Source organism: Coregonus lavaretus, assembly GCF_964263955.1.
Source record: "Coregonus lavaretus genome assembly, chromosome: 29".
NCBI classification, from domain to species: Eukaryota; Metazoa; Chordata; class Actinopteri; order Salmoniformes; family Salmonidae; genus Coregonus; species Coregonus lavaretus.
In genome coordinates this window covers 11,834,828-11,862,535 of record NC_140016.1, presented here as the reverse complement: position 1 = coordinate 11,862,535, position 27,708 = coordinate 11,834,828, and the positions used below count along the sequence as shown (strand labels likewise).

General features: G+C 45.4%; 1 protein-coding gene across 1 annotated transcript; it reads right to left on the bottom strand.

The window, feature by feature from the left end:
- Positions 1-252: 252 nt before the first annotated feature.
- st3gal5 (ST3 beta-galactoside alpha-2,3-sialyltransferase 5) lies at positions 253-27,263 on the bottom strand. The gene is made up of 7 exons (XM_084146843.1): positions 27,043-27,263; positions 5,870-5,976; positions 5,387-5,510; positions 4,615-4,946; positions 2,001-2,187; positions 1,652-1,810; positions 253-1,234 (listed from the first exon to the last, which is right to left on the bottom strand). Exons 2-7 carry the CDS (start codon positions 5,899-5,901, stop codon positions 977-979), a joined length of 1,092 nt encoding a protein of 363 aa, XP_084002969.1. The 5' UTR covers positions 5,902-5,976; positions 27,043-27,263; the 3' UTR covers positions 253-976.
- Between the last annotated feature and the right edge of the window lie 445 nt (positions 27,264-27,708).

Sequence of the window (27,708 nt, the reverse complement as noted above, 5' to 3'; positions counted from 1 at the left end):
CAGTGTTCTGTCACTCGTGGGGACAGTACGTCACCGCCAAGTCTAAGGGTAGAGCTCGAAAATTCAAGCCCCTTGGGTGATGCCAGAGAGTTAAATTAGAAGTGCCCACCCATGAAGGCTCAAGGTCATTGGCCACAGAAAATGAAGTCAAATCACATTATATCAACAGTAGCTTTGCTTGGACTGATCATGTCAACAACATACTTTCGAAATCTTAGCTAGCAGTCATCATCATGAATCAAGTCGACAATCTACTGGCAAATCCTTTTTAATCCTTGTCATTTGAAGAGAAATAATGAAGAAATTATAGATAAAACATATCGGTGCTCATCGGCCATTGGACATAAACATTACACAAGTTGGAAATCACAAATTCAACAATGAGTGGTTTGGAAGGAATCAGTGAAAGTGATTATTATAATAAAAACGAATCTAATGATTACATTAGAAAAATTTAAAAACACAACCAAGTTCAGACATCTCGTGGACAAACTGTACATTCAACTTAAAATCGAAACCATAAAAAAATAACAAAGGTAGTGTTAATTCATACTTCACAATATTTATGGAAATGTTTTTACACTTTTTAGCATTAACTTTATGCTAAGATCTTATTAGTAATGATCAATTAGCTCTTAATAAATACAAAAAACATATTTAAGTTTAGCAGCGATAATACTCTCATTACAGAGGGATTTGTAAAAGCTGTACTAGTACTGCTTCAGAAGTGCACAGCTTCACTGTTCCCCATCATGTTGGACACATCTAGTCCATGCAGATTCAACATGCTGGCATGCACTAGGACATAGAGTTTGCAGTCAAGTCCCCAGATTCATAGACTCAATCAACTTTTTGAATTCCATGGAATTAAATCAGAACGCTGTTCTCAGGGTGAAAAGTATTGGAATGATAAGCCAGTGGGAAGGTAGATCGTTGGTGTGCAGCTAGCTACGCTGCAGGCCACAAACAGTCTCTTTCAGCTGGGGCAGAAAGTGCAGTGAAGGCCCCCTGTGAGGTCTGATACAGTCCCTTCCCTCACCAGGCTCTGGAGGAGAGCCCTCTCACGGGCCACGTTGTGCATGTTCTGCTCCAGCATAGCTGTCATGGGTATATTGTCATAGTAATGCAATGGCATCTCCTTCTGGCTGAGGTTGTAGCCAAAGCCTGCTAGGCTGACCTCGTCACACAGGTAGGTGGCCAGGTTGAGGGCTGAGATGCCCATGGTGGGCACGTTCTGCACAAAGAGGAGAGCAAACAATGTCAACAAGGTATAGAGAACCGTGAATACAAAATGTATTTGAAAACAGGCACAGTCTTCTCTTGGGCCAAAGAAACAGGTGTTCCAGGTAAAGATTGTTGTGCTAGCAGCCAGCAGCAATCAGTTTACAGAAAAGGTATAGACACATTTTTTTATGCCCACAATGTGAACAGTCAATAGAGTCTGCCATCCCCTGGCAAGATAAACATTCTACCAACTGGGATGATTATGTGCATAGAATATCCGACTAGTAGAGACCTCTTCCAAAACAGCCCCATTATGCCTATACGTCAAGCCTTTTCATTTTGTTCCATTTATTTCAGGTTAGTTAGGGTATGAAAATGTTTTGTAAGTCTTCTGTGTAATGGTGTAACTGGTGAAAGGTTGTCTGACCTGGTCCCAGCCCCAGAGGCGTGACTGTGGGGAGGGGAAGGCCAACAGATCCATCGCCATCTGCCTGATGATCTCCAGATTCAACATACGGAACTTTGATAAGTCTACTGGAATCTCCTCTGGCACCTTCTGCCAGAAAAACAGCCAGTCCCAAAGTGACTGAAATAAAAACAAATCTGATGTTAGGTAAAGGAGTAGGCAGGGTCTGAATTTGCATTTCAAATCGCTCAGCCATGTCTGTGCTCCTTATTAAAAATTCAACAACTAGGCCTAAACATTACCAGATTTCATTCTGTGTCTTTAAATTCATATTTTGTTAATGTTTCCGGTGGTGGGCTTTGCAACTTACAACTCTTTGTCTGTTGATCATTGCTCTGATCCACTTGAAGTCTACAGCCTTGTAGACCACCGCCACAAACTGCAGCTCAGGGTCCACATCCTCCCAGACCTTGGGGCTTCCCTCTGGGTAGCTCATCCGGATGGAGGTCCGGTTCCCCACATCTTTACTGTAGTTCCTCAAAGGACCACTATTTAGCCTGTGGAGCAGTGAACAGAATGTCAACATTGTGACAGAGGTCCACTCATGTAATCATTCACTCTTTGGATGAATCAGCAATCTCTTACAAGTATATACTATAGAAGTTCTACCCTTCTCACTTAGAAATGATATTATTATAGTGATGACTTCTGTTCCACAGAAAAGTCTCATCGTGTTGATAAGCGGCAGGGGGCGGCAGGTAACCTAACGGTTAGAGAAGCGAGCCAGCAACCGGAGGGTTTCCAGTTCGAATCCCGGGTCAGAAGGGGAAAATCTGCCGGGAAGTGAGCTGGCAACCTGAGGGTTGCTGGTATCAAATCCTAGATGCCATTGCCTGCCGTTGTGCCCTTGAGCAAAGAACTTAACCCCCCACAACAACTGCTCCCCGGTTGCCCAGTGTGGCAGCCCCCCGCACCTCTCCAAAGCCTGTATACAGTTGAAGTCGGAAGTTTACATACACCTTAGCCAAATACATTTAAACTCTGTTTTTCACAATTCCTGACATTTATTCCTAGTAAAAATTCCCTGTCTTAGGTCAGTTAGGATCACCACTTTATTTCAGCTTTTATTTCTTTCATCACATTCCCAGTGGGTCAGAAGTTTACATACACTCAATTAGTATTTGGTAGCATTGCCTTTAAGTTGTTTAACTTGGGTCAAACGTTTCAGGTAGCCATCCACAAGCTTCCCACAATAAGTTGGGTGAATTTTGGCCCATTCCTTCTGACATAGCTGGTGTAACTGAGTCAGGTTTGTAGGCCTCCTTGCTCGCACATGTTTTTTCAGTTCTGCCCACACATTTTATATAGGATTGAGGTCAGGGCTTTGTGATGGGCACTCCAATACCTTGACTTTGTTGTCCTTAAGCCATTTTGCCACAACTTTGGAAGTATGCTTGGGGTCATTGTCCATTTGGAAGACCCATTTGCGACCAAGCTTTAACTTCCTGACTGATGTCTTGAGATGTTGCTTCAATATATCCACATAATTTTCCTTCCTCATGATGCCATCTATTTTGTTAAGTGCACCAGTCCCTCCTGCAGCAAAGCACCCCACATTTACATTTACATTTAATAGAGTGAACAGTCCCACAGCACGATGCTGCCACCCCCGTGCTTCACGGTCGGGATGGTGTTCTTCGGCTTGCAAGCTTTCCCCTTTTTCCTCCAAACATAACGATGGTCATTATGGCCAAACAGTTCTATTTTTGTTTCATCAGACCAGAGGACATTTCTCCAAAAACTACGATCTTTGTCCCCATGTGCAGTTGCAAACCGTAGTCTGGCTTTTTTATGGCGGTTTTGGAGCAGTGGCTTCTTCCTTGCTGAGCGGCCTTTCAGGTTATGTCGATATAGGACTAGTTTTACTGTGGATATAGATCATTTTGTACCTGTTTCCTCCAGCATCTTCACAAGGTCCTTTGCTGTTGTTCTGGGATTGATTTGCACTTTTCGCACCAAAGTACGTTTATCTCTATGAGACAGAACGCGTCTCCTTCCTTAGCAGGATGACGGCTGCGTGGTCCCATGGTGTTTATACTTGCGTACTATTGTTTGTACAGATGAACGTGGTACCTTCAGGCGTTTGGAAATTGCTCCCAAGGATGAACCAGACTGGTGGAGGTCTACAATTATTTTTTTGAGGTCTTGGCTGATTTCTTTTGATTTTCCCATGATGTCAATCAAAGAGGCACTGAGTTTGAAGGTAGGCCTTGAAATACATCCACAGGTACACCTCCAATTGACTCAAATGATGTCAATTAGCCTATCAGAAGCTTCTAAAGCCATGACATCATTTTGTGGAATTTTTCAAGCTGTTTAAAGGCACAGTCAACTTAGTGTATGTAAACTTCTGACCCACTGGAATTGTGATACAGTGAATTTTAAGTGAAATAATCTGTCTGTAAACAATTGTTGGAAAATGTACTTGTGTCATGCACAAAGTAAATGTCCTAACCGACTTGCCAAAACTATAGTTTGTTAACAATAAATGTGTGGAGTAGTTGAAAAACGAGTTTTAATGACTCCAACCTAAGTGTATATAAACTTCCGACTTCAACTGTATGTGTGTGTGTACTGTATGTGTGTCTTATGGAGGGGTTGGGTTAAAAGCAGAAGTCAAATGATGGTTAGACCTTGTATGCAATTGACCAATAAAGTGATCTTAATCTTGATTAACAAAACATTGCTTGTCAAAGGTGAATCCACTGCCTGGTCTAGAGAAGAGCCATTTGAAAATCCAGTTGCACAAAGCAGGTATTTTACATTTTAGTCATTTAGCAGACGCTCTTATCCAGAGCGACTTACAGTTAGTGAGTGCATACATATTTTTTTCATACTGGTTCCCCCGTGGGAAACGAACCCACAACCCTGGCGTTGCAAATGCCATGCTCTACCAACTGAACTACACGGGACTGTATTCTCACCTAATGACAACATCAAACTGGTCAAGCAGGGTGCCAAGCTCCAGGCCACGGAGGATTCCTCCATTTCCCATGACCACACAGCGTCTGCACTCCTTCTTCAGCTGCTCTGATGGAGCAGGGAGGAGGTTGAGGACATCCTTCAGTTTGCCACGCATGCCACGGAACCCGAATGGTGGGGGGTATATGAACATTTCTGGAGTCAGCGGTGTGTCCCGCCACAGGAAAGGATCAGTCACATGACTAGAGATCTGGAGCCTTGCTTCCACTCCCTTTCTGGCAAAGGCTGGTCTGCACTTGTTTGAAAGAATGTCCCGTACAAAAGAGTGCACAAGCTGGAAAGATCACATAATTGTATCAAATGCACCACTAAAAAGAAACACATTAAAAAGGGGCTATCTGCAATTGGTAAATCCATTTTTGGACTTTTCAATTCATGATATCGACCCAATGATTATTGAAGAATATAACTTATCAATGCCTCATGAGCTAGTTCAACTTAACTATACACCCCATCAGAACACTAAATATAAGCTTGTTTTACTCCATTGTTTGTAAACAATGTAATTGTAAACAAACACTGTATAGCCTCAAAACATGGTTAAAACTATAATTTTGGTTAGTCCTTGCAACCATAGCCTGCCTATGAATTTGAGAGTGGTTACATTTATCCAGCCCCATCCCTCAGTGTTGTTATTATTTTAACTACAGATTGCCCCTTTAATAAAATTTAAAGGCAATGCAGAATGGTTAAAACATAGATGAAGGGCCTTACCTTTCGGTGGTTGGGATCCACGTGGCATGCCAAAGGCATCTGTGAGTCAGTATCAAACCAATGAAGGGTTACAACTGCCAGTGAGATCATTAACCCAAGTACCATCAAGGGCACCAAGAAACGTCTGCAAGAACAATATGTTCACTGTTACTTTGTCCATCAAGTACAATGCTTCTTTATATATAATATCATACATGACATAATGCCTCTAGGACAAGTTATTTACAGTGTTCTTCTGAGCCAGGTAGGGAAATTAAGCTATAATTTCTAAACAAATTTGTGGCTGCATGATAAAATGACCATGAGCTCATTCCTGACACAGGTACATGCAAGCACACAGAGTTGCCTAATAATAACTGAGTAACAACTGAATGAGTGATCAGGCAGGCAGTTGGAACTCTGTAAAACAGGGTTTCAATATCAAGTGTCTTCATATAGCTACCGGTTATTAATAAATAGGGTGAATCAGCTAATAATACGTACCTGTTGGAGCCACAGCGCTTTGAAATCCTCATATTGTTGTTGTCAGGAAGCTAATGGGTTTCCCTCTGTCCTTAGTGCTGATCAGCCTGTTCCTCATAGGACAGTTCCTACACCCAGTGGCAGGTCATAGGTAATTCAGCACAGCCAAGCCAAAACAGTACAACATGTGTATGGGGTAAATCCATTTGAATTCAATCCCTTTTTGAAAGCATCCCTTTGGATTTGAACAAAACCTTCCAAACATATTTGCCCATTGTACAAGAGCTCAGTAAGTGACTCTTTGGACCTCAATGCCAAAACATTCAAGAGATAAAGGTGCTCAAAGTTGACCTATTTTGCATACCCCACCATACCATCTGACATCCATGTCTTCATCACTGGAAAATAACGGTTTAGATTGATATAATAGAACAGACAATACCATTTGATCCAAGATCCAAGATGGCGTAGCAGTGCGGTCGCTTTTATTTCATCGTCCTGTGTAAATATCCCGTTTCTTGTTTTTTTTGTCTATTTTGTATATATCTCTCAATTTTTACTTTTCATTCTTTAACTAAATATACTTTCCTGCAACCCGCCTCACCCAACGTGGAAAGGATTCTATTATTTCTTTATAACTTTCATCAAGAACCGTAAGCTGATACTAGTGTAGCCGCAACTAAATGGCTACCTGTTATTAGTCACCGTTAGCGTCTTCCCCACTGTCCGTGGCCTACACTATCCACCAGCCAGCTCTAGCTCTAGCCTGGACAATTCGTCGGACAGTCTGCACAGCGTGCTATCGACCCAGCGTGCTATCGACCCAGAGCTTATTGGACTTTCTGCCGGAATCACTGGACCCTAGCGCCGGATCATCACAACCAGCTAGCTAGCTGCAACCTGTTGTGGCTGATTTACCATTGCCCTATAGCAAGCACCAGTTAGCCCTGAGCTAGCCTCAGGCCCATCTCCCGGCTATCTACCTCTCTGTCAACCGGACGGGACCTCCTAGTGTTGACACTGAGCCCCGCCGATCCAACACGACTGGTTTGCCGACGAAATAGTCTGATGTGGTTTCATCAGGCTTCCAGTTGCGACGACCACGAAGATCCATCTGCCAGCCCCGGCCCGCTAGCACACGCAAACTACAACTGTGCTCCCTGCTAGCTGTGCTGAAGCACCAATTTGAACTGCTCTCGGACTCACATATTGCTGTTCACTGGACCTTATGATCACTCAGCTGCACAGCTGATGCCTGCTGGACTGTTCCTTTACACGGTACCCTGTCCTGTTTATTCTGTTTAGTCTTAGCCCAAACGTTATCGCTATTTCCAGTTGTTGTCTTAGCTCTCTCTAATAACACCTGTGACTGCTTTATGCCTCTCTCCCATGTCAATTATGCCTTGCCTATTGCTGTTTGGGTTAGTTCTTATTATACAATTTCACTGTAGAACCCCTAGTCCCTCTCAAACTGCCTCATATAGTTCCTTTGTTCCACCCCCTATACACGCCGAGACCGGCTCAATCGGTGCCTCCAATGACGCTATCTCTTTCATTGTTACCCAACGCTTAGGGTTACCTGAACTGTACTCATATCCTTCCATATCCTTTTCTGTACATAATGCCCTGAATCTTTTCTACAACGCCCGGAGAACTGCCCCCTTTATTCTATGTACCCAACGCACTAGAAGACCAGTTCTTAAAGCCTTTAGTCGTATCCTTATTCTAGTCCTCCTCTGTTCCTCTGGTGATGTAGAGGCTAACCCAGGCCCTGCAGCCCCCAGTATCACTCCTACTCCCCAGGAGCTATCATTTGTTGACTTCTGTAACCGTAAAAGTCTTGGTTTTCTGCACATAAATATCAGAAGCCTCCTTCCTAAGTTTGAGTTATTCACTGCGTTAGCACACTCCGCCAACCCTGATGTTCTAGCAGTGTCTGAATCCTGGCTTAGGAAGGCCACCAAAAATTCTGAAATTTCCATCCCCAACTATAACATTTTCCGTCTAGATAGAACTGCCAAAGGGGGTGGAGTTGCAATCTACTGTAGAGATAGCCTGCAGAGCTCTATCATACTATCCAGGTCTGTGCCCAAACAGTTTGAGCTTCTACTTCTAAAAATCCACCTTTCCAGAAATAAATCTCTCACTGTTGCCGCTTGCTACAGACCCCCCTCAGCCCCCAGCTGTGCCCTGGACACCATATGTGAATTGATTGCCCCCCATCTATCCTCAGAGTTCGTACTGCTTGGTGACCTAAATTGGGATATGCTTAACACCCCGGCCATCCTACAATCTAAACTAGATGCCCTCAATCTCACACAAATTATCAACGAACCTACCAGGTACAACCCTAAATCCGTAAACATGGGTACCCTCATAGATATCATCCTGACTAACTTACCCTCTAAATACACCTCCGCTGTCTTCAACCAGGATCTCAGCGATCACTGCCTTATTGCCTGCGTCCGTAACGGGTCCGCGGTCAAACGACCACCCCTCATCACTGTCAAACGCTCCCAAAAACACTTCAGCGAGCAGGCCTTCCTAATTGACCTGGCCCAGGTATCCTGGATGGATATAGATCTCATTCCGTCAGTAGAGGATGCCTGGTTGTTCTTTAAAAGTAATTTCCTCTCAATCTTAAATAGACATGCCCCATTCAAAAAATACAGAACTAAGAACAGATATAGCCCCTGGTTCTCCTCAGACTTGACTGCCCTTGACCAGCACAAAAACATCCTGTGGCGTACTGCATTAGCATCAAATAGCCCCCGCGATATGCAACTTTTCAGGGAAGTTAGGAACCAATATACACAAGCAGTTAGGAAAGCAAAGGCTAACTTTTTCAAACAGAAATTTGCATCATGTAGCACTAACTCCAAAAAGTTTTGGGGCACTGTAAAGTCCATGGAAAATAAGAGCACTTCCTCCCAGCTGCCCACTGCACTGAGGCTAGGAAACACTATCACCACCGATAAATCTACAATAATCGAGAATTTCAACAAGCATTTTGCTACGGCTGGCCATGCTTTCCACCTGGCTACCACTACCCCGGCCACCAGCTCTGCACCCTCCGCTGCAACTTGCCCATGCCCCCCCCGCTTCTCCTTCACACAAATCCAGACAGCTGATGTTCTAAAAGAGCTGCAAAATCTGGACCCCTACAAATCATCTGGGCTAGACAATCTGGACCCTTTCTTTCTAAAACTAGCCGCCGAAATTGTCGCAACCCCTATTACTAGCCTGTTCAACCTCTCTTTCGTAACGTCTGAGATCCCCAGAGATTGGAAAGCTGCCGCGGTCATCCCCCTCTTCAAAGGGGGTGACACTCTAGATCCAAACTGTTACAGACCCATATCCATCCTGCCCTGCCTTTCAAAAGTTTTTGAAAGCCAAGTCAACAAACAGATCACCGACCATTTCGAATCCCACCGTACCTTCTCCGCTATGCAATCCGGTTTCCGAGCTGGTCATGGGTGCACTTCAGCCACGCTCAAGGTCCTAAACGATATTATAACCGCGATCGATAATAGACAGTACTGTGCAGCCGTTTTCATTGACCTGGCCAAGGCTTTCGACTCTGTCAACCATCGCATTCTTATTGGCAGACTAAATAGCCTTGGTTTCTCAAATGACTGCCTCGCCTGGTTCACCAACTACTTCTCAGATAGAGTTCAATGTGTCAAATCGGAGGGCCTGTTGTCTGGACCTATGGCAGTCTCTATGGGGGTGCCACAGGGTTCAATTCTTGGGCCGACTCTTTTCTCTGTGTATATCAATGACGTCGCTCTTGCTGCTGGTGACTCTCAGATCCACCTCTACGCAGACGACACCATTTTGTATACATCTGGCCCTTCATTGGACACTGTGTTAACAAACCTCCAAAACGAGCTTCAATTCCATACAACACTCCTTCAGTAGCCTCCAACTGCTCTTAAACACTAGTAAAACTAAATGCATGCTCTTCAACCGAACGCTGCTTGCACCCGCCCACCCGACTAGAATCACTACACTCGACGGGTCTGACCTAGAGTATGTGGACAACTACAAATATCTAGGTGTCTGGTTAGACTGTAAACTCTCCTTCCAGACTCACATTAAGAATCTCCAATCCAAAGTTAAATCTAGAATCGGTTTCCTATTTCGCAACAAAGCCTCCTTCACTCATGCTGCCAAACATGCCCTCGTAAAACTGACTATCCTACCGATCCTTGACTTCGGCGATGTCATTTACAAAATAGCCTCCAACACTCTACTCAGCAAATTGGATGTAGTCTATCACAGTGCCATCCGTTTTGTCTCCAAAGCCCCATATAATACCCACCACTGTGACCTGTACGCTCTTGTTGGCTGGTCCTCACTACATATTCGTCGCCAAACCCACTGGCTCCAGGCCATCTATAAATCACTGCTAGGCAAATCCCCGCCTTATCTTAGCTCATTGGTCACCATAGCAACACCCACCCGTAGTCTGCGCTCCAGCGGGTATATCTCACTGGTCATCCCCAAAGCCAACACCTCCTTTGGCCGCAATTCCTTCCAGTTCTCTGCTGCCAATGACTGGAACAAATTGCAAAAATCTCTGAAGCTGGAGACACTTATCTCCCTCACTAACTTTAAGCATCAGTTGTCAGAGCACCTTACCGATCACTGCACCTGTACACAGCCCATCTGAAATTAGCCCGCCCAACTACCTCATCCCTATATTGTTATTTATTTTGCTCATTTGTACCCCAGTATCTCTATTTGCACATCATCTCTTGCACATCTATCATTCCAGTGTTAATACTAATTGTAATTATTTTGCACTATAGCCTATTTTATTGCCTTACCTCCATAACTTGCTAAATTTGCACACACTGTATATATATGTATTTCTGTTGTATTTTTTGACTTTGTTTTGTTTTACCCCATATGTAACTCTGTGTTGTTGTTTTTATCGCACTGCTTTGCTTTATCTTGGCCAGGTCGCAGTTGTAAATGAGAACTTGTTCTCAACTGGTTTACCTGGTTAAATAAAGGTGAAATAAAAAAATTAATAAAATAACAAATTTAAGTTGACATTCGACAGTAGGTGGACCGGCGGCCATCTTTCTGCTAGTAATTAGAAGTAAAAATGTCCATTCAATTTCAATGGTGTACCAGCTAAATTGCAGTGGTCTGAAGGGATAGGTCCATTCTATGAATTATATTATTTCTATGATTGAAATGACACACTCAAGGGACACTCTTTCCACGGCACTTCGATGCAGAATAGATTTTCGTAGCAGGTTAGGAGTGCATTTTCGCTAAGCCTAACCGCAACGCTTTTCCTAACCTTTACCTAATTCTCCTAACTTTCTGCTTAAATTCTCCTAATCTGCTACGAAAAAGTAACTTCCGGTCGTAGCTGTATCGAAGTGGCGTCAAAAGAGTGTTTATGTAGCACTATATTGGATTACTCCAATATGGTATCCTTCCGCTCGGCAGGATACATTCAGAGTAAGAATTTTTGAATAGTCCCTTGTACCGGGTAGTGCTGCAGCTGACCCCCTTAAATAGCTGCCGCCACACTACTTCCACCTCTTCCTTTTCTCGGCTCATTCCAGAGGATTCGCTTGGTAAGAGCTCTATGTTAGCATGTACAGTGCATTCAGAAAGTATTCAGACCCCTTGACTTTTTCCACATTTTGTTACGCTGCTCCTCAATCTACACACAATACCCCATAATGACAAAGCAAAAACAGGTTTTAAGAAATGTTTGCAAATGTATAAAAAAAAATCTCACATTTACATAAGTATTCAGACCCTTTACTCAGTACTTTGTTGAAGCACATTTAGCAGCGATTACAACCTTGGGTCTTATTGGGTATGACGCTACAAGCTTGGCACACTTGTATTTGGGGAGTTCCTCCCATTCTTCTCTGCAGATCCTCTCAAGTTCTGTCAGGTTGGATGGGGAGCGTCGCTGCACAGCTATTTTCAGGTCTCTCCAGAGATGTTTGATCGGGTTCGTCCGGGCTCTGGCTGGGCCACTCAAACACATTCAGAGACTTGTCCTGAAGCCACTCCTGCGTTGTCTCGGCTGTGTGCTTAGGGTCGTTGTCCTGTTGGAAGGTCAACCTTCGCCCCAGTCTGAGGTCCTGAATCAAATCAAATCAATTTTTATTTGTCACATGCGCCGAATACAACAGGTGTAGACCTTACAGTGAAATGCTTACTTACAAGTCCTTAACCAACAATGCAGTTCAAGAAATAGAGTTAAGAAAATATTTATTAGATAAACTAAAATTAAAAATAAATTAAAAAAAGTAACATAATAAAATAACAACAACGAGGCTATATACTGGGGTACAGGTTAGTCAATGTGCGTGGGTACAGGTTAGTCGAGGTAATTTGTACATGTAGGTAGGGGGTAAAGTGACTATGCATAGAGGGGGGGGGGGGGGTCAATGTAAATAGTCCGGGTGGCCATTTGATGAATTGTTCAGAAGTCTTATGGCTTGGGGTTAGAAGCTGTTAAGGAGCCTTTTGGACCTAGACTTGGCGCTCCTGTACCGCTTGCCGTGCGGTAGCAGAGAGTACAGTCTATGACTTGGGTGACTGGAGTCGTGGACAATGTTTTCGGCTTTCTTCTGACACCGCCTAGTATATAGGTCCTGGATGGCAGGAAGCTTGGCCCCAGTGATGTACTGGGCCGTATGCACTACCCTCTGTAGCGCCTTACGATCAGATGCCGAGCAGTTGCCATACCAGGCGGTGATGCAACCGGTCAGGATGCTCTCGATGGTGCAACTGTATAACCTTTTGAGGATCTGGGGACCCATGCCAAATCTTTTCAGTCTCCTCAGGGGGAAAAGGCGTTGTCGTGCACTCTTCACGACTGTCTTGGTGTGTTTGGACCATCACAGTTTGTTGGTGAAGTGGACACAAAGGAACTTGAATCTCTCGACCCGCTCAACGATCAGCTCCTTTGGATTGATCACTTTGAGGGAGAGGTTGTTGTCCTGCCACCACACTGCCAGGTCTCTGACCTCCTCCCTATAGGCTGTCTCATCGTTGTTGGTGATCAGGCCTACCACTGGTGTTGGAGTTGTGCTTGGCCATGCAGTCGTGGGTGAACAGGGAGTACAGGAGGGGACTAAGCACGCGCCCACGTCGGCTACGGAGAGCATGATCACACAGTCGTCCAGAACAGCTGGTGCTCTCATGCATACTTCAGTGTTGCTGGGCAGCATCACTGGGCAGCTCGCGGCTGAGTTTCCCTTTGTAGTCCGTAATAGTTTGCAAGCCCTGCCACATCCGCTGAGCGTCAGAGCCGGTGTATTAGGATTCAATCTTAGTCCTGTATTGACACTTTGCCTGTTTGATGGTTCGTCTGAGGGCATAGCGGGATTTCTTATAAGCGTCCGGATTAGTGTCCCGCTCCTTGAAAGCGGCAGCTCTAGTCTTCAGCTCGGTGCGGCTGTTGCCTGTAATCCATGGCTTCTGGTTGGGATATGTACGTACGGTCACTGTGGGGACGACGTCGTCGATGCACTTATTGATGAAGCCGGTGACTAAGGTGGTATACTACTCAATGCAATTGGATGAATCCCGGAACATATTCCAGGCTGTGCTAGCAAAACAGTCCTGTAGCGTAGCATCCGTGTCATCTGAGCAAGTCACTGGTATTTCCTACTTTAGTTTTTGCTTGTAAGCAGGAATCAGGAGAATAGAATTATGGTCAGATTTGCCAAATGGAGGGCGAGGGAGAGCTTTGTATGCGTCTCTGTGTGTGGAGTAAATGTGGTCTCACGTTTTTTTTCCTCTGGTTGCACGTCACTTGCTGGTAAAAATGAGGTAAAACGGATTTAAGTTTGCCTGCATTAAAGTCCCCGGCCACTAGGAGCGCCGCTTCTGGATGAGCATTTTCTTGTTTGCTCGTTGAGTGCGGTCTTAGTACCAGCATCGATTTGTGGTGGTAAATAGACGGCTACGAAAAATATAGATGAAAACTTTCTTGGTAGATAGTGTGTGTGTCTACAGCTTATCATGAGGTACTATACCTCAGACAAGCAATACCTTGAGACTTCCTTAATATTAGACATTGCGCACCAGCTGTTACTGACAAATAGACACACACCACCACCCCTCGTCTTACCGTACATAGCTGTTCTGTCCTATCGATGCACAGAAAACCCAGCCAACTGTATATTATCTGTGTCGTCGTTCAGCCACGACTCGGTCAAACATAAGGTATTACAGTTTTTAATGTCCGGTTGGTAGGATAGTCTCATCCAGTTTATTCTCCAGTGATTGCACGTTGGCCAATAGAACGGATGGTAGAGGCGGGTTACCCACTCGCCAATTAATTCTCACAAGGCACCCCGATCTCCACCCCCTGTACCTCCGTCTTTTCTTCATGCGAATGACGGGGATTTGGGCCTGGTCTCGGAGAAACAGTATATCCTTCGCGTCGGACTCATTACATAAAACATCTTTGTCCAATAAAAGGTGAGTAATCGTTGTTCTTATATCCAGAAGCTATTTTCGGTCATAAGAGACGGTAGCAGCAACATTATGTACAAAATAAGTTACAAGAAATGCAAAAAGAAAACAGCACAGTTGGTTAGGAGCACGTACAACGGCAGCCATCCCCTCCGGGGCCATTCTAAAATGCGCTCTGGAGCAGGTTTTGATCAAGGATCTCTCTGTACTTTGCTCCGTTCATCTTTCCCCTCGATCCTGACTAGTCTCCCAGTCCCTGCCGCTAAAAAACGTCCCCACAGCATGATGCTTCCACCACCATGCTTCACCGTAGGGATGGTGCCAGGTTTCCTCCAGACGTGACGCTTGGCATTCAGGCTAAAGAGTTCAATCTTGGTTTCATCAGACCAGAGAATCTTGTTTCTCATGGTCTGAGAGTCCTTTAGGCAAACTCCAAGCGGGCTGTCATGTGCCTTTTACTGAGGAGTGGCTTCCGTCTGGCCACTCTACCATAAAGGCCTGATTGGTGGAGTGCTGCAGAGATGGTTGTCCTTCTGGAAGGTTCTCCCATCTCCACAGAGGAACGCTGGAGTCGGGTTCTTGGTCACCTCCCTGACCAAGGCCCTTCTCCCCCGATTGCTCAGTTTGGATGGGCGGCCAGCTCTAGGAAGAGTCTTGGTGGTTCCAAACTTCTTACATTTAAGAATGATGGAGGCCACTGTGTTCTTTGGGACCTTCAATGCTGCAGAAATGTTTTGGTACCCTTCCCCAGATACAGTTGAAGTCGGAAGTCTACAGTGAGGGAAAAAAGTATTTGATCCCCTGCTGATTTTGTACGTTTGCCCACTGACAAAGAAATTATCAGTCTATAATTTTAATGGTAGGATTATTTGAACAGTGAGAGACAGAATAACAACAACAAAATCCAGAAAATCGCATGTCACAAATGTTAAATTGATTTGCATTTTAATGAGGGAAATAAGTATCAATCAGAAAGATTTCTGGCTCCCAGGTGTCTTTTATACAGGTAACGAGCTGAGATTAGGAGCACACTCTTAATGGGAGTGCTCCTAATCTCAGCTTGTTACCTGTATAAAAGACTCCTGTCCACAGAAGCAATCAATCAATCAGATTCCAAACTCTCCACCATGGCCAAGACCAAAGAGCTCTCCAAGGATGTCAGGGACAAGATTGTAGACCTACACAAGGCTGGAATGGGCTACAAGACCATCGCCAAGCAGCTTGGTGAGAAGGTGACAACAGTTGGTGCGATTATTCGCAAATGGAAGAAACACAAAATAACTGTCAATCTCCCTCGGCCTGGGGCTCCACGCAAGATCTCACCTCGTGGAGTTGCAATGATCATGAGAACGGTGAGGAATCAGTCCAGAACTACACAGGAGGATATTGTCAATGATCTCAAGGCAGCTGGGACCATAGTCTAAGGCACTGCATCGCAGTGCTAGCTGTGCCACTAGAGATCCTGGTTCGAGTCCAGGCTCTGTCGCAACCGGCCGCGACCGGGAGACCCATGGGCGGCGCACAATTGGTCCAGCATCGTCCAAGGTAGGGGAGGGTTTGGCCGGCAGGGATGTGGGTTCGTTTCCCACGGGGGGCCAGTATAAAAAAAATAAGAAAAACATGTATGCATTCACTAACTGTATGTCGCTCTGGATAAGAGCGTCTGCTAAATGACCTAAATGTAACACACTACGCCGTGAAGGACTGAAATCCTGCAGCGCCGCAAGGTCCCCCTGCTCAAGAAAGCACATATACAGGGCCGTCTGAAGTTTGCCAATGAACATCTGAATGATTCAGAGGAGAACTGGGTGAAAGTGTTGTGGTCAGATGAGACCAAAATTGAGCTCTTTGGCATCAACTCAACTCGCCGTGTTTGGAGGAGGAGGAATGCTGCCTATGACCCCAAGAACACCATCCCCACCGTCAAACATGGAGGTGGAAACATTATGCTTTGGGGGTGTTTTTCTGCTAAGGGGACAGGACAACTTCACCGCATCAAAGGGACGATGGACGGGGCCATGTACCTTCAGCCAGGGCATTGAAAATGGGTCGTGGATGGGTATTCCAGCATGACAATGACCCAAAACACACGGCCAAGGCAACAAAGGAGTGGCTCAAGAAGAAGCACATTAAGGTTCTGGAGTGGCCTAGCTAGTCTCCAGACCTTAATCCCATAGAAAATATGTGGAGGGAGCTGAAGGTTCGCGTTGCCAAACGTCAGCCTCGAAACCTTAATGACTTGGAGAAGATCTGCAAAGAGGAGTGGGACAAAATCCCTCCTGAGATGTGTGCAAACCTGGTGGCCAACTACAAGAAACGTCTGACCTCTGTGATTGCCAACAAGGGTTTTGCCACCAAGTACTAAGTCATGTTTTGCAGAGGGGTCAAATACTTATTTCCCTCATTAAAATGCAAATCAATTTATAAAATGTTTGACATGCGTTTTTCTGTATTTTTGTTTTGTTATTCTGTCTCTCACTGTACAAATAAATCTACCATTAAAATTATAGACTGATCATGTCTTTGTCAGTGGGCAAACGTACAAAATCAGCAGGGGATCAAATACTTTTTTCCCTCACTGTACATACACTTAGGTTGGAGTCATTAAAACTAGTTTTTCAACCACTCCACAAATGTCTTGTTAACAAACTATAGTTATGCCAAGTCAGTTAGGACATCTACTTTGTGCATGACAAGTAATTTTTCCAACAATTGTTTACAGACAGATTATTTCACTTATCATTCACTGTATCACAATTCCAGTGGGTCAGAAGTTTACATACACTAAGTTTACTGTGCCTTTAAAAAGCTTGGAAAATTCCAAAAAATTATGTCATGTCTTTAGAAGCTTCTGATAGGCTATTGACATAATTTGAGTCAATTGGTGGTGTACCTGTGGATGTATTTCAAGGCCTACCTTTGTAGACCTCCACAAGTCTGGTTCATCTTTGGGAGCAATTTCCAAACGCCTAAAAGGTACCACGTTCATCTGTACAAACAATAGTACGCAAGTATAAACACCATGGGACCACGCAGCCGTCATACCGCTCAGGAAGGAGACGCGTTCTGTCTACTAGAGATGAACGTACTTTGGTGCGAAAAGTGCAAATCAATCCCAGAACAACAACAAAAGGACCTTGTGAAGATGCTGGAGGAAACAGGTACAAAAGTATCTATATCCACAGTAAAATGAGTCCTATATCGACATAACCTGAAAGGCCGCTCAGCAAGGAAGAAGCCACTGCTCCAAAACCGCCATAAAAAGCCAGACTACGGTTTGCAACTGCACATGGGGACAAAGATCGTACTTTTTGGAGAAATGTCCTCTGGTCTGATGAAACAAAAATAGAACTGTTTGGCCATAATGACCATCATTATGTTTGGAGGAAAAAGGGGAAGGCTTGCAAGCCGAAGAACACCACCCCAACCAAGAAACACGGAGATGGCAGCATCGTGCTGTCGGGGTGCTTTGCTGCAGGAGGGACTGGTGCACTTCACAAAATAGATGGCATCATGAGGAAGGAATATTATGTGGATATATTGAAGCAACATCTCAAGACACCAGTCAGGAAGTTAAAGCTTGGTCGCAAATGGGTCTTCCAAATGGACAATGACCCCAAGCATACTTCCAAAGTTGTGGCAAAATGGCTTAAGGACAACAAAGTCAAGGTATTGGAGTATCCATCACAAAGCCCTGACCTCAATCCTATAGAAAATGTGTGGGCAGAACTGAAAAAGCATGTGCGAGCAAGGAGGCCTACAAACCTGACTCAGTTACACCAGCTCTGTCAGGAGGAATGGGCCAAAATTCACCCAACTTATTGTGGGAAGCTTGTGGAAGGCTACCCGAAACGTTTGACCCAAGTTAAACTATTTAAAGGCAATGCTACCAAATACTGATTGAGTGTATGTAAACTTCTGACCCACTGGGAATGTGATGAAAGAAATAAAAAGCTGAAATAAATAACTCTCTCTACTATTATTCTGACATTTCACATTCTTAAAATAAAGTGGTGATCCTAACTGACCTAAAACAGGGAATTTTTACTAGGATTAAATGTCAGGAATTGTGAAATACTGAGTTTAAATGTATTTGGCTAAGGTGTATGTAAACTTCCGACTTCAACTGTATGTGCTTCGACACAATCCTGTCTCGGAGCTCTACGGACAACTCCTTCGACCTCATTGCTTGGTTTTTACTCTGACATGCACTGTCAATTGTGGGACCTTATATAGACAGGTGTGTGCCTTTCCAAATCATGTCCAATCAATTGAATTTACCACAGGTGGACTCCAATCAAGTTGTAGAAACATCTCAAGGATGATCAATGGAAACAGGATGCACCTGAGCTCAATTTCGAGTCTCATAGCAAAGGGTCTGAATACTTGTGTAAATAAGGTATCCGTTTTTTATTTGTAATACATTTGCAAAAATGTCTAAAAACCAGTTTTCGCTTTGTCATTATGGGGTATTGTGTGTAGATTGATGAGGGAAAAAAACAATTGAATCCATTTTAGAATAAGGCTGTAACGTAACAAAATGTGGAGAGTGAGTCACGTGTCGCTAGGCACACCACGCTGATCTCTCACCGGATGCAGCCATCTTGCCTAGACTCGTGTGTGTTCCACAGTGAACAAGCTATGCAGTACCTAGCTTAACGAGAGTAGACCACTGCAGGACTAAGCACACTCCTTATATCCTGCCAACACCCCCACGTGTAGCAGGATGAACTATAACGTGGCGTGAGTTACAGCCGACCTACACGTATAAGCAAGGATTGAGCTAGACGTGTGTGAGTTCGTGTGCTCTGCCCCTCCCCCACATTCAGGCAGTTCACACCCCGTTCACGTCTCCGCTCATTCAGATAGTGTATGAGACTAAGGCTGGTACTGTACAGTCATGGTCAAAGGTTTTGAGAATGACACAAATACTAATTTTCACAAAGTCTGCTGCCTCAGTTTTGATGATGGCAATTTGCATATACTCCAGAATGTCATGAAGAGTGATCAGATGAATTGCAATTAATTGCAAAGTCCCTCTTTGCCATGAAAATGAACTTAATCCCAAAAAAACATTTCCACTGCATTTCAGCCCTCCCACAAAAGGACCAGCTGCCATCATGTCAGTGATTCTCTCGTTAATACAGGTGAGAGTGTTGACGAGGACAAGGCTGGAAATCACTGTGTCATGCTGATTGAGTTAGAATAACAGACTGAAAGCTTTAAAAGGAGGGTGGTGCTTGAAATCATTGTTCTTCCTCTGTTAACCATGGTTACCTGCAAGGAAACACGTGCCGTCATCATTGCTTTGCACAAAAAGGGCTTCACAGGCAAGAATAATGCTGCTAGTAAGATTGCACCTAAATCAACCATTTATCGGATCATCAAGAACTTCAAGGAGAGAGGTTCAATTGTTGTGAAGAAGGCGTCAGGGCGCCCAAGGAAGTCCAGCAAGCGCCAGGACCGTCTCCTAAAGTTGATTCAGCTGCGGGATCGGGGCACCACCAGTGCAGAGTTTGCTCAGGAATGGCACAAGCAGGTGTGAGTGCATCTGCATGCACAGTGAGGCGAAGACTTTTGGAGGATGGCCTGGTGTCAAGAAGGGCAGCAAAGAAGCCACTTCTCTCCAGGAAAAACATCAGGGACAGACTGATATTCTGCAAAAGATACAGGGATTGGACTGCTGAGGACTGGGGTAAAGTCATTTTCTCTGATGAATCCCCTTTCCGATTGTTTGGGGCATCCGGAAAACACCTTGTCCGGAGAAGACAAGGTGAGCGCTACCATCAGTCCTGTGTTATGCCAACAGTAAAGCATCCTTACACCATTCATGTGTGGGGTTGCTTCTCAGCCAAGGGAGTGGGCTCACTCACAATTTTGCCTAAGAACACAGCCATGAATAAAGAATGGTACCAACAAATCCTCCAAGAGCAACTTCTCCCAACCATCCAAGAACAGTTTGGTGACGACCAATACCCTTTCCAGCATGATGGAGCACCTTGCCATAAGGCAAAAGTGATAACTAAGTGGCTCAGGGAAATTCTGACAAACTCCAAGCATTGATTATGCAAGAATGACCTGCCATTAGTTTAGGATGTGGCCCAGAAGTTAATTGACAGCATGCCAGGGCGAATTGCAGAGGTCTTGAAAAAGAAGGGTCAACACTGCAAATATTGACTCTTTGCATAAACTTAATGTAATTGTCAATAAAAGCCTTTGACACTTATGGAATGCTTGTAATTATACTTCAGTATACCATAGTAACATCTGACAAAAATATCTAATAACACTGAAGCAGCGAACTTTGTGAAGACCAATACTTGTGTCATTCTCAAAACTTTTGACCACGACTCTAGGTCCGTAGTATTTAGACTATTACAGTATTGCACAGTGTATACTATAGACAACAGTAATATTACACTGTTGGCTTCACTTCCACAGAGAAACTAAATAGCTATTATGGTGTTTCATTGTGACAAATACGGGGTACCCCTGCCCACGGGGGACACACACTCTGCCTGCATGACCAGTCTTGGGTTAGATCACGTACACCGAGCGCTTAGAGAACCCATTAGTTGTCTGGCCTGCGCCGCCTTTGGGGAAAGCATGCGCATAGCATGCCTGGAGGGGATGAAGGCCACATTACAGTCCTCCCCATCTGATGACCGTATTCCTCCCTCTGGGATGGTGTGTCTTCGCAGTAGCACCCCTTTGGCCGCCACCCCCCACCACCACCACCCCACACTCAGTAAGGCTGAAGAGTTGATCCGCCTCGAGCGTCAGGCGGAGAGCCTGCGGGAGGATGTGGACGCTTTACAGGGGGATGATGACGCCGCCAATGCCCTTTCTCTCCACGCTGGAGGCGAGTTGGAGTTGGGTGACAGTGCTTCAGTGTTCCAAGCACATCAGGGATCGACCCAGTCCGCAGCGCCATCTGTAGCTGGGAGCACCGCTACGGAGGCACCCCTGGTGGTGATGGAAGCAACATGAGAGCTTTTAGCGATATCAAGTGGTGCAGTGGTCTAAGGCGCCGCATCGCAGTGCTAACTGTGCCACTAGAGATCCTGGTTCGAATCCAGGCTCTGTCGCAGCCGGCCGCGACCGGGAGACTCATGGGCGGCGCACAATTGGCCCGGCGTCGTCCAGGGTAGGGGAGGGAATGGCCGGCAGGGATGTAGCTCAGTTGATAGAGCATGGTGTTTGCAACGCCAGGGTTGTGGGTTCGATTCCCACGGGGGGCCAGTATAAAAAAATACATATGTATTCACTAACTGTAAGTCGCTCTGGATAAGAGCGTCTGCTAAATGACTAAAATGTAAAAAAAAAAATGTAAGAAGCACCATCTGAGCAGCTGCTTATCCCCATCTTCCCCAAGTTCGCTTTGGCTCTCCACGAATAATGGAGCATGATTGAAGGACTTCACGCCGCCATCTCTGGCTGGCACAGTCAAAACTGCCACCGCCAGCTCAAAAAACATTATTGGAGCTCCCCTTCAGGCCAGGTTCCACCTTTGGGACAGGGGTCAACAACATCATAGAGCAGACAACAAAACTATTTAAAGACAGAGACTTTTCAGGAGCTCTTGGCAATTGCGCATCCTACAGCTGCCCCTCAGAGGAACTGGAAGACAGGGCAGAACGTCTCGAGGGCGCTCCAGCAACATCTTGGCCCCCCTCCTCCCCTGCCGAGACAGCATGGGCAGGGAAATGGGAACCGACGTTTCACACCCCGACAGCGGAAGGACAGGCGTTGTGACCACCCTTACAAGCAGCAGCACGCGGGCTAAGGATGGGCCCCGGCATTCCTCCTGAGGTGCTGGCGGTCGGCTTCGGCCGTCTCCCCCAGACCCAAAGGGCAACCTGGGAGAGGCAGGTGGAGTCTCCCTAGGTACTGGACACAGTCCTGGGGGGATACAAACACCAGTTCCGATGCCGACCTACAGGGGCATTTGGGTCACCTCGGTGGTAGATGGGGTGAGTAAGGAGGCGCTTCGGCTGGAGATAGCCTCGCTCCAGAACGGCTAGGTGGGTTCTACTCCAGAGTGGGTTTTACTCCACGTATTTCATAGTTCCAAAAAAGGACGGCAGCTTTCGGCCGATCCTGTACCTGCGCAGCCTCAACAAATGTTTAAAGGAGCTCAAGTTCAAGATGCTCTCGCCAGCGCGGGTGTGGCAGGCAATCTCGAGTGGCCAATGGTTCACCAAGCTCAACCTGAAGGATGCGTACTTCCACGCTCCTCTTCATCGAGATCATTGGAAGTACCTTCGGTTTGCCTTCGAAGGAGTGGCTTACGAATTGAAAGTCCTCCCGTTTGGCCTCTCACTGGCGCCGCGTACATTCACAAAGTGCAATGGACACAGTCCTAGCACCTATCATGTCCCAGGGCATTCTAGTGCTGAACTACCTGGACGACTGGCTAGTGTGTGCTCAATTAAGAGAGCAAGCCACAGCAGACACAATGATAATCTTGAAACACATTCAAGACCTGGACCTCACCCTAAACAGGGAGATGAGCAACCTGACTCCCTCACAGACGGGGATGTTGATCGACTCAACTCTTATGAGAGCACATCTCCCTCAGGTGAGATTGGGGAAGATACAGGCCTACCTCGACTGTTTCCGGCTTGGACGAGTCATGTCCTTATTAGAGTGCCAGAAGTTACTCGGCCTACTCACGTCGGCTTCTCTGTTGATTCCGCTGGGCCTTCTTCACCTCAGGCCACTCCAGCGATGGTTCAACTCTCACCATCTACACCTGAGATGACACACAACGGTGACGAATGAATGTTGAAATAGCACTCTCACACCTTCCTGTTGGAGGGAGTAACACTGAATAAGAGTCCACCACAGGGAGCTAGTGTGCACAGATCAGACAACACCACGGTAGTGGAGTATATCAATCACCAGGTGGGACTGAGATCACGGCACCTACACGAAATGGCTCGGGAGCTCTTGCTGTGGGCTCAAACCCTCTTAGCGTCACTGTGGGCAGTGCATATTCCCGGGGTCCTGAACTGGGTAGCGGACATGCTTTCGAGAGAGGGCCCGCCGGAGGGGGACTGCAGTTGTGGGAAAGGTTCGGGAGAGCGCAGGTGGACCTGTTTGCATCTCAGGAGAACACTCATTGCCCCAGCTGGTTCTCAATGTCGGACCCTCCAGGCCCTCTGGGTCTGGACGCCCTCGCTCACGATTGGCCGGCAAAGACACTTTATGCATTCCCAAAATTTTCTGATCACAGCTACGCCAGGACAGGGTCAGCTTGATGGGCCACCGGCTTCTACCGATAGCCCCATACTGGCCGAGTCGGCCATGGTTCAGCCTCCTGTTTTCCCTCCTCTCTGGGACCCCATGGCCCTACCTGCTCTCTCAGGTTCGGGGGACACTGTGGCATCCAGATCTGCACCGCCTCCAGCTTTGGGCTTGGCCCCTGAGAGGCGTAAATGGGTCTAGGCATTCAGGACAATGTGGTGAACACGTTGCAGAATCCCAGGGCTTCCTCCACCAACGCGTCATATCAAATACGGTGGGGCATATTCTGTACTTGGTGTCGGGGTCATAATGTTGCCTCAAAGTTGCTAGCTTTTGCTACAGCCTATATCAATGAGTTTTAGCATCTAGCTAACAACTGCTGCATCCAAAATAGTTATTTTGCAAAGATCACAACCAAATATAATCTTAGCAACTGTTCAAGCGAGAATCAAAACATCATTGTAAGCATAAGAGAATCCAAAAAAGTTATTTTGATTAGAAGTAATAAAAGCCTAGATTTAAGTTATGGTGAATGGGCGCAGATGGCGATGGCTTTCTTACTGCCGCCAACAGTAGCGCGCATCTGTGTGTGACGTTAGTGTGGCATGTACTGGAAAAGGGTCTATATAAACTTGGCAAAAAAAGAAACGTCCCTTTTTCAGTACCCTGTCTTTCAAAGATAATTCGTAAAAATCCAAATAACTTCACAGATTTTCATTGTAAAGGGTTTAAACACTGTTTCCCATGCTTGTTCAATGAACCATACACAATTAATGAACATGCACCTGTGGAACGGTTGTTAAGACACTAACAGCTTACAGACGGTAGGCAATTAAAGTCACAGTTATGAAAACTTAGGACACTAAAGAGGCCTTTCTACTGACTCTGAAAAACACCAAAAGAAAGATGCCCAGGGTCATCACCTGCTCATCTGCGTGAACGTGCCTTAGGCATGCTGCAAGGAGGCATGAGGACTGCAGATGTGGCCAGGGCAATAAATTGCAATGTCCGTACCGTGAGACACCTAAGACAGCACTACAGGGAGACAGGACAGACAGCTGATTGTCCTCGCAGTGGCAGACCACGTGTAACAACACCTGCACAGGATCGGTACATCCGAACATCACACCTGCAGGACAGGCACAGGATGGCAACAACAACTGCCCGAGTTACACCTGGAACGCACAATCCCTCCATCAGTGCTCAGACTGTCCGCAATAGGCTGAGAGAGGCTGGACTGAGGGCTTGTAGGCCTGTTGTAAGGCAGGTCCTCACCAGACATCAACGGCAACAACGTCGCCTATGGGCACAAACCCACTGTCGCTGGACCAGACAGGACTGGCAAAAAGTGCTCTTCACTGACGAGTCGCGGTTTTGTCTCACCAGGGGTGATGGTCGGATTCGCGTTTATCGTTGAAGGAATGAGCGTTACACCGAGGCCTGTATTCTGAAGCGGGATCGATTTGGAGGTGGAGGGTCCGTCATGGTCTGGGGCGGTGTGTCACAGCATCATCGGACTGAGCTTGTTGTCATTGCAGGAAATCTCAACGATGTGCGTTACAGGGAAGACATCCTCCTCCCTCATGTGGTACCCTTCCTGCAGGCTCATCCTGACATGACCCTCCAGCATGACAATGCCACCTGCCATACTGCTCGTTCTGTGCGTGATTTCCTGCAAGACAGGAATGTAAGTATTCTGCCATGGCCAGCGAAGAGGCCGGATCTCAATCCCATTGAGCACATCTGGGACCTGTTGGATCGGTGGGTGAGGGCTAGGGCCATTCCCCCCAGAAATGTCCAGGAACTTGTAGGTGCCTTGGTGGAAGAGTGGGGTAACATCTCAAAGCAAGAACGGGCAAATCTGGTGCAGTCCATGAGGAGGAGATGCACTGCAGTACTTAATGCAGCTGGTGGCCACACTAGATACTGACTGTTACTTTTGACCCCCCCCCACCCCCCCCCCCCCTTTTGTTCAGGGAAACATTATTCCATTTCTGTTAGTCACATGTCTGTGGAACTTGTTCAGTTTATGTCTCAGTTGTTGAATCTTGTTATGTTCATACAAATATTTTACACATGTTAAGTTTGCTGAAAATAAACGCAGTTGACAGTGACAGGACGTTAATTTTTTTGCTGAGTTTAGATGACATTGATTTTAGCATTGGTAAATGCGAATGACGCTCAAATTGGCGTAGTCTCGTAGTGAGGAGCCTATAAAACGTTGCTAGCTTCATATACATATTTTTGGGAATTCTGAAATGTATTGGAATAAATGACCAAACTTTAAAACAAGTTAGCCAGCTATGGGTAACTGTAGCTAGCTAGGTTAGCTTGCTAGGCACATTCATAGCTTTCGGTTGGTTGTTTTTAAACTTAAAGACTTCCACCAAGGATGTTGCTTCTCCGATCATCACTCTCCCTCGGGTAAGGGACATTTGAGGTAAACTCGGATGTGACGATGTCAAACGTCATTCAAGAGCTGAGAGCTGAGGGCTCTACTTTGCGTTTGGACTGTAACGGATGTAAAGTAGGGTCAAGTGCTTTCAAGACAACTGGGAACTTGGAGAAGAAAAAAAACATAAACATCACTGACGTTATCTCGGAAAATCGGAGCTCTAGAAAGATAACGGAGGGACCGACTAACCATTTCAAGTTGGATGACCATTCAAAACGAGTTCCCAGTTGTTTTGAACGCAACATAAACTACAACATACGATTATGAAAACAAGAGTTTATGCGTTTTTAGACGTTAAAGGTTTTTAAAAAGTAGAATTTGTATTATTTTTTTAAGAACTGATTTTCTAAATCGTTTGACAACCCATGTTTACATTTACATTTTAGTCATTTAGCAGACGCTCTTATCCAGAGCTACTTACAGTTAGTGAGTGCATACATTTTTTTTTCTAATTTATTTTCATACTGGTCCCCCGTGGGAAACGAACCCACAACCCTGGCGTTGCAAACGCCATGCTCTACCAACTGAGCTACACGGGACTGTATGCTTTTTACTGATAGCAAACTCAACCGTTTAGCTATAGTTTCCAGTGATGAAGTAGACATATTGTCTCATGGCATGGTGGGGTATGCAAAATAAGTCAACTTTGAGAACCTTTAGCTATCTCCTGAATGTTTTGGCACGTAGGTCCAAAAAGTCACCTTCTGACCACTTCTTCCATGTGAATGGGATGATGTCAAAAAGCAATTGAATTCAAATGGATTTACCCTATGGCTTGACAGTTGGCTAGCTACTAAAGCCCATAGCTAGATAGCTAACGTTAACTCCCTAAAGATCTGTCTGGGAAGATCACGTATTTAACCGTACATATGAAATCGAAAAAAGTCCAACGTCCGAGGTAATTTGTTATTTTGACACAAACTAACGGTAACGCGCTAACGTTAGCTAGCTAGCTTTTATCATTCTATCCCCAGCAAGCGAACGTTGGATGCTTATTTAGCTAGCTACTGTAACGACTTACCCATCAGCGGACGTTAAAAGCAGTCATCTTGACAGTATAATGAATGTTAACGTTATCTGACTATATTTTCTTTGATGTAGCTAGCTAGCCAGCTACAGTAACGTTGATATCATGAGGGACGTGGTTGTTACCATAGCCACAAAGTCATAATTATGACTAAACCCCTTCTGTTTCTACAATTTCTCTTCTTAAAATCTGAATTTGAACCTAAGCCTAACCGTAAAATTTAGACAAAAAACAATTTTGGTTTTCATTCATTTTTACGATAGCGAATATACTTTGTGGCTGTGGTAACTAGTGACAACCAAGGGAAATCGTACTAATCTGAAGAAATAACCAATGAGAGGCGAGGTGATTCATCATTGCTTCCGGTATGTGACCGTGACCTATCCTTCAAATTAAAAGACCACCCAGAGCTTCTTATTATACCTCAGTGACCCAGAGTGGATGGTCAGTGGATGTACTTGCTTTCATATAATTACATATAATATAATCTCTGTGTTCTATTTGGCCCACCAGAGCAGATGTCATAAATAAAATTCATGCAAATAGGTTCCTATAACAACTGCTCTGGTACAGATACTACATGGCATGCCTTTAGCCTTGGAAACCCAGGCTATTTTGACTCCACACCCAAACCGACCATATTATTCAAATGTATTCAAA

Coding starts and splice junctions, on each gene's coding strand:
- st3gal5 (XM_084146843.1), bottom strand. CDS start 5,901: ATGAGGATTTCAAAGCGCTGTGGCTCCAACAG. Junction 5,511..5,869: donor AAGCGCTGTGGCTCCAACAG/GTACGTATTATT, acceptor TTGTTCTTGCAG/ACGTTTCTTGGTGCCCTTGA. Junction 2,188..4,614: donor CAGTTTGATGTTGTCATTAG/GTGAGAATACAG, acceptor ACTGCTCCACAG/GCTAAATAGTGGTCCTTTGA.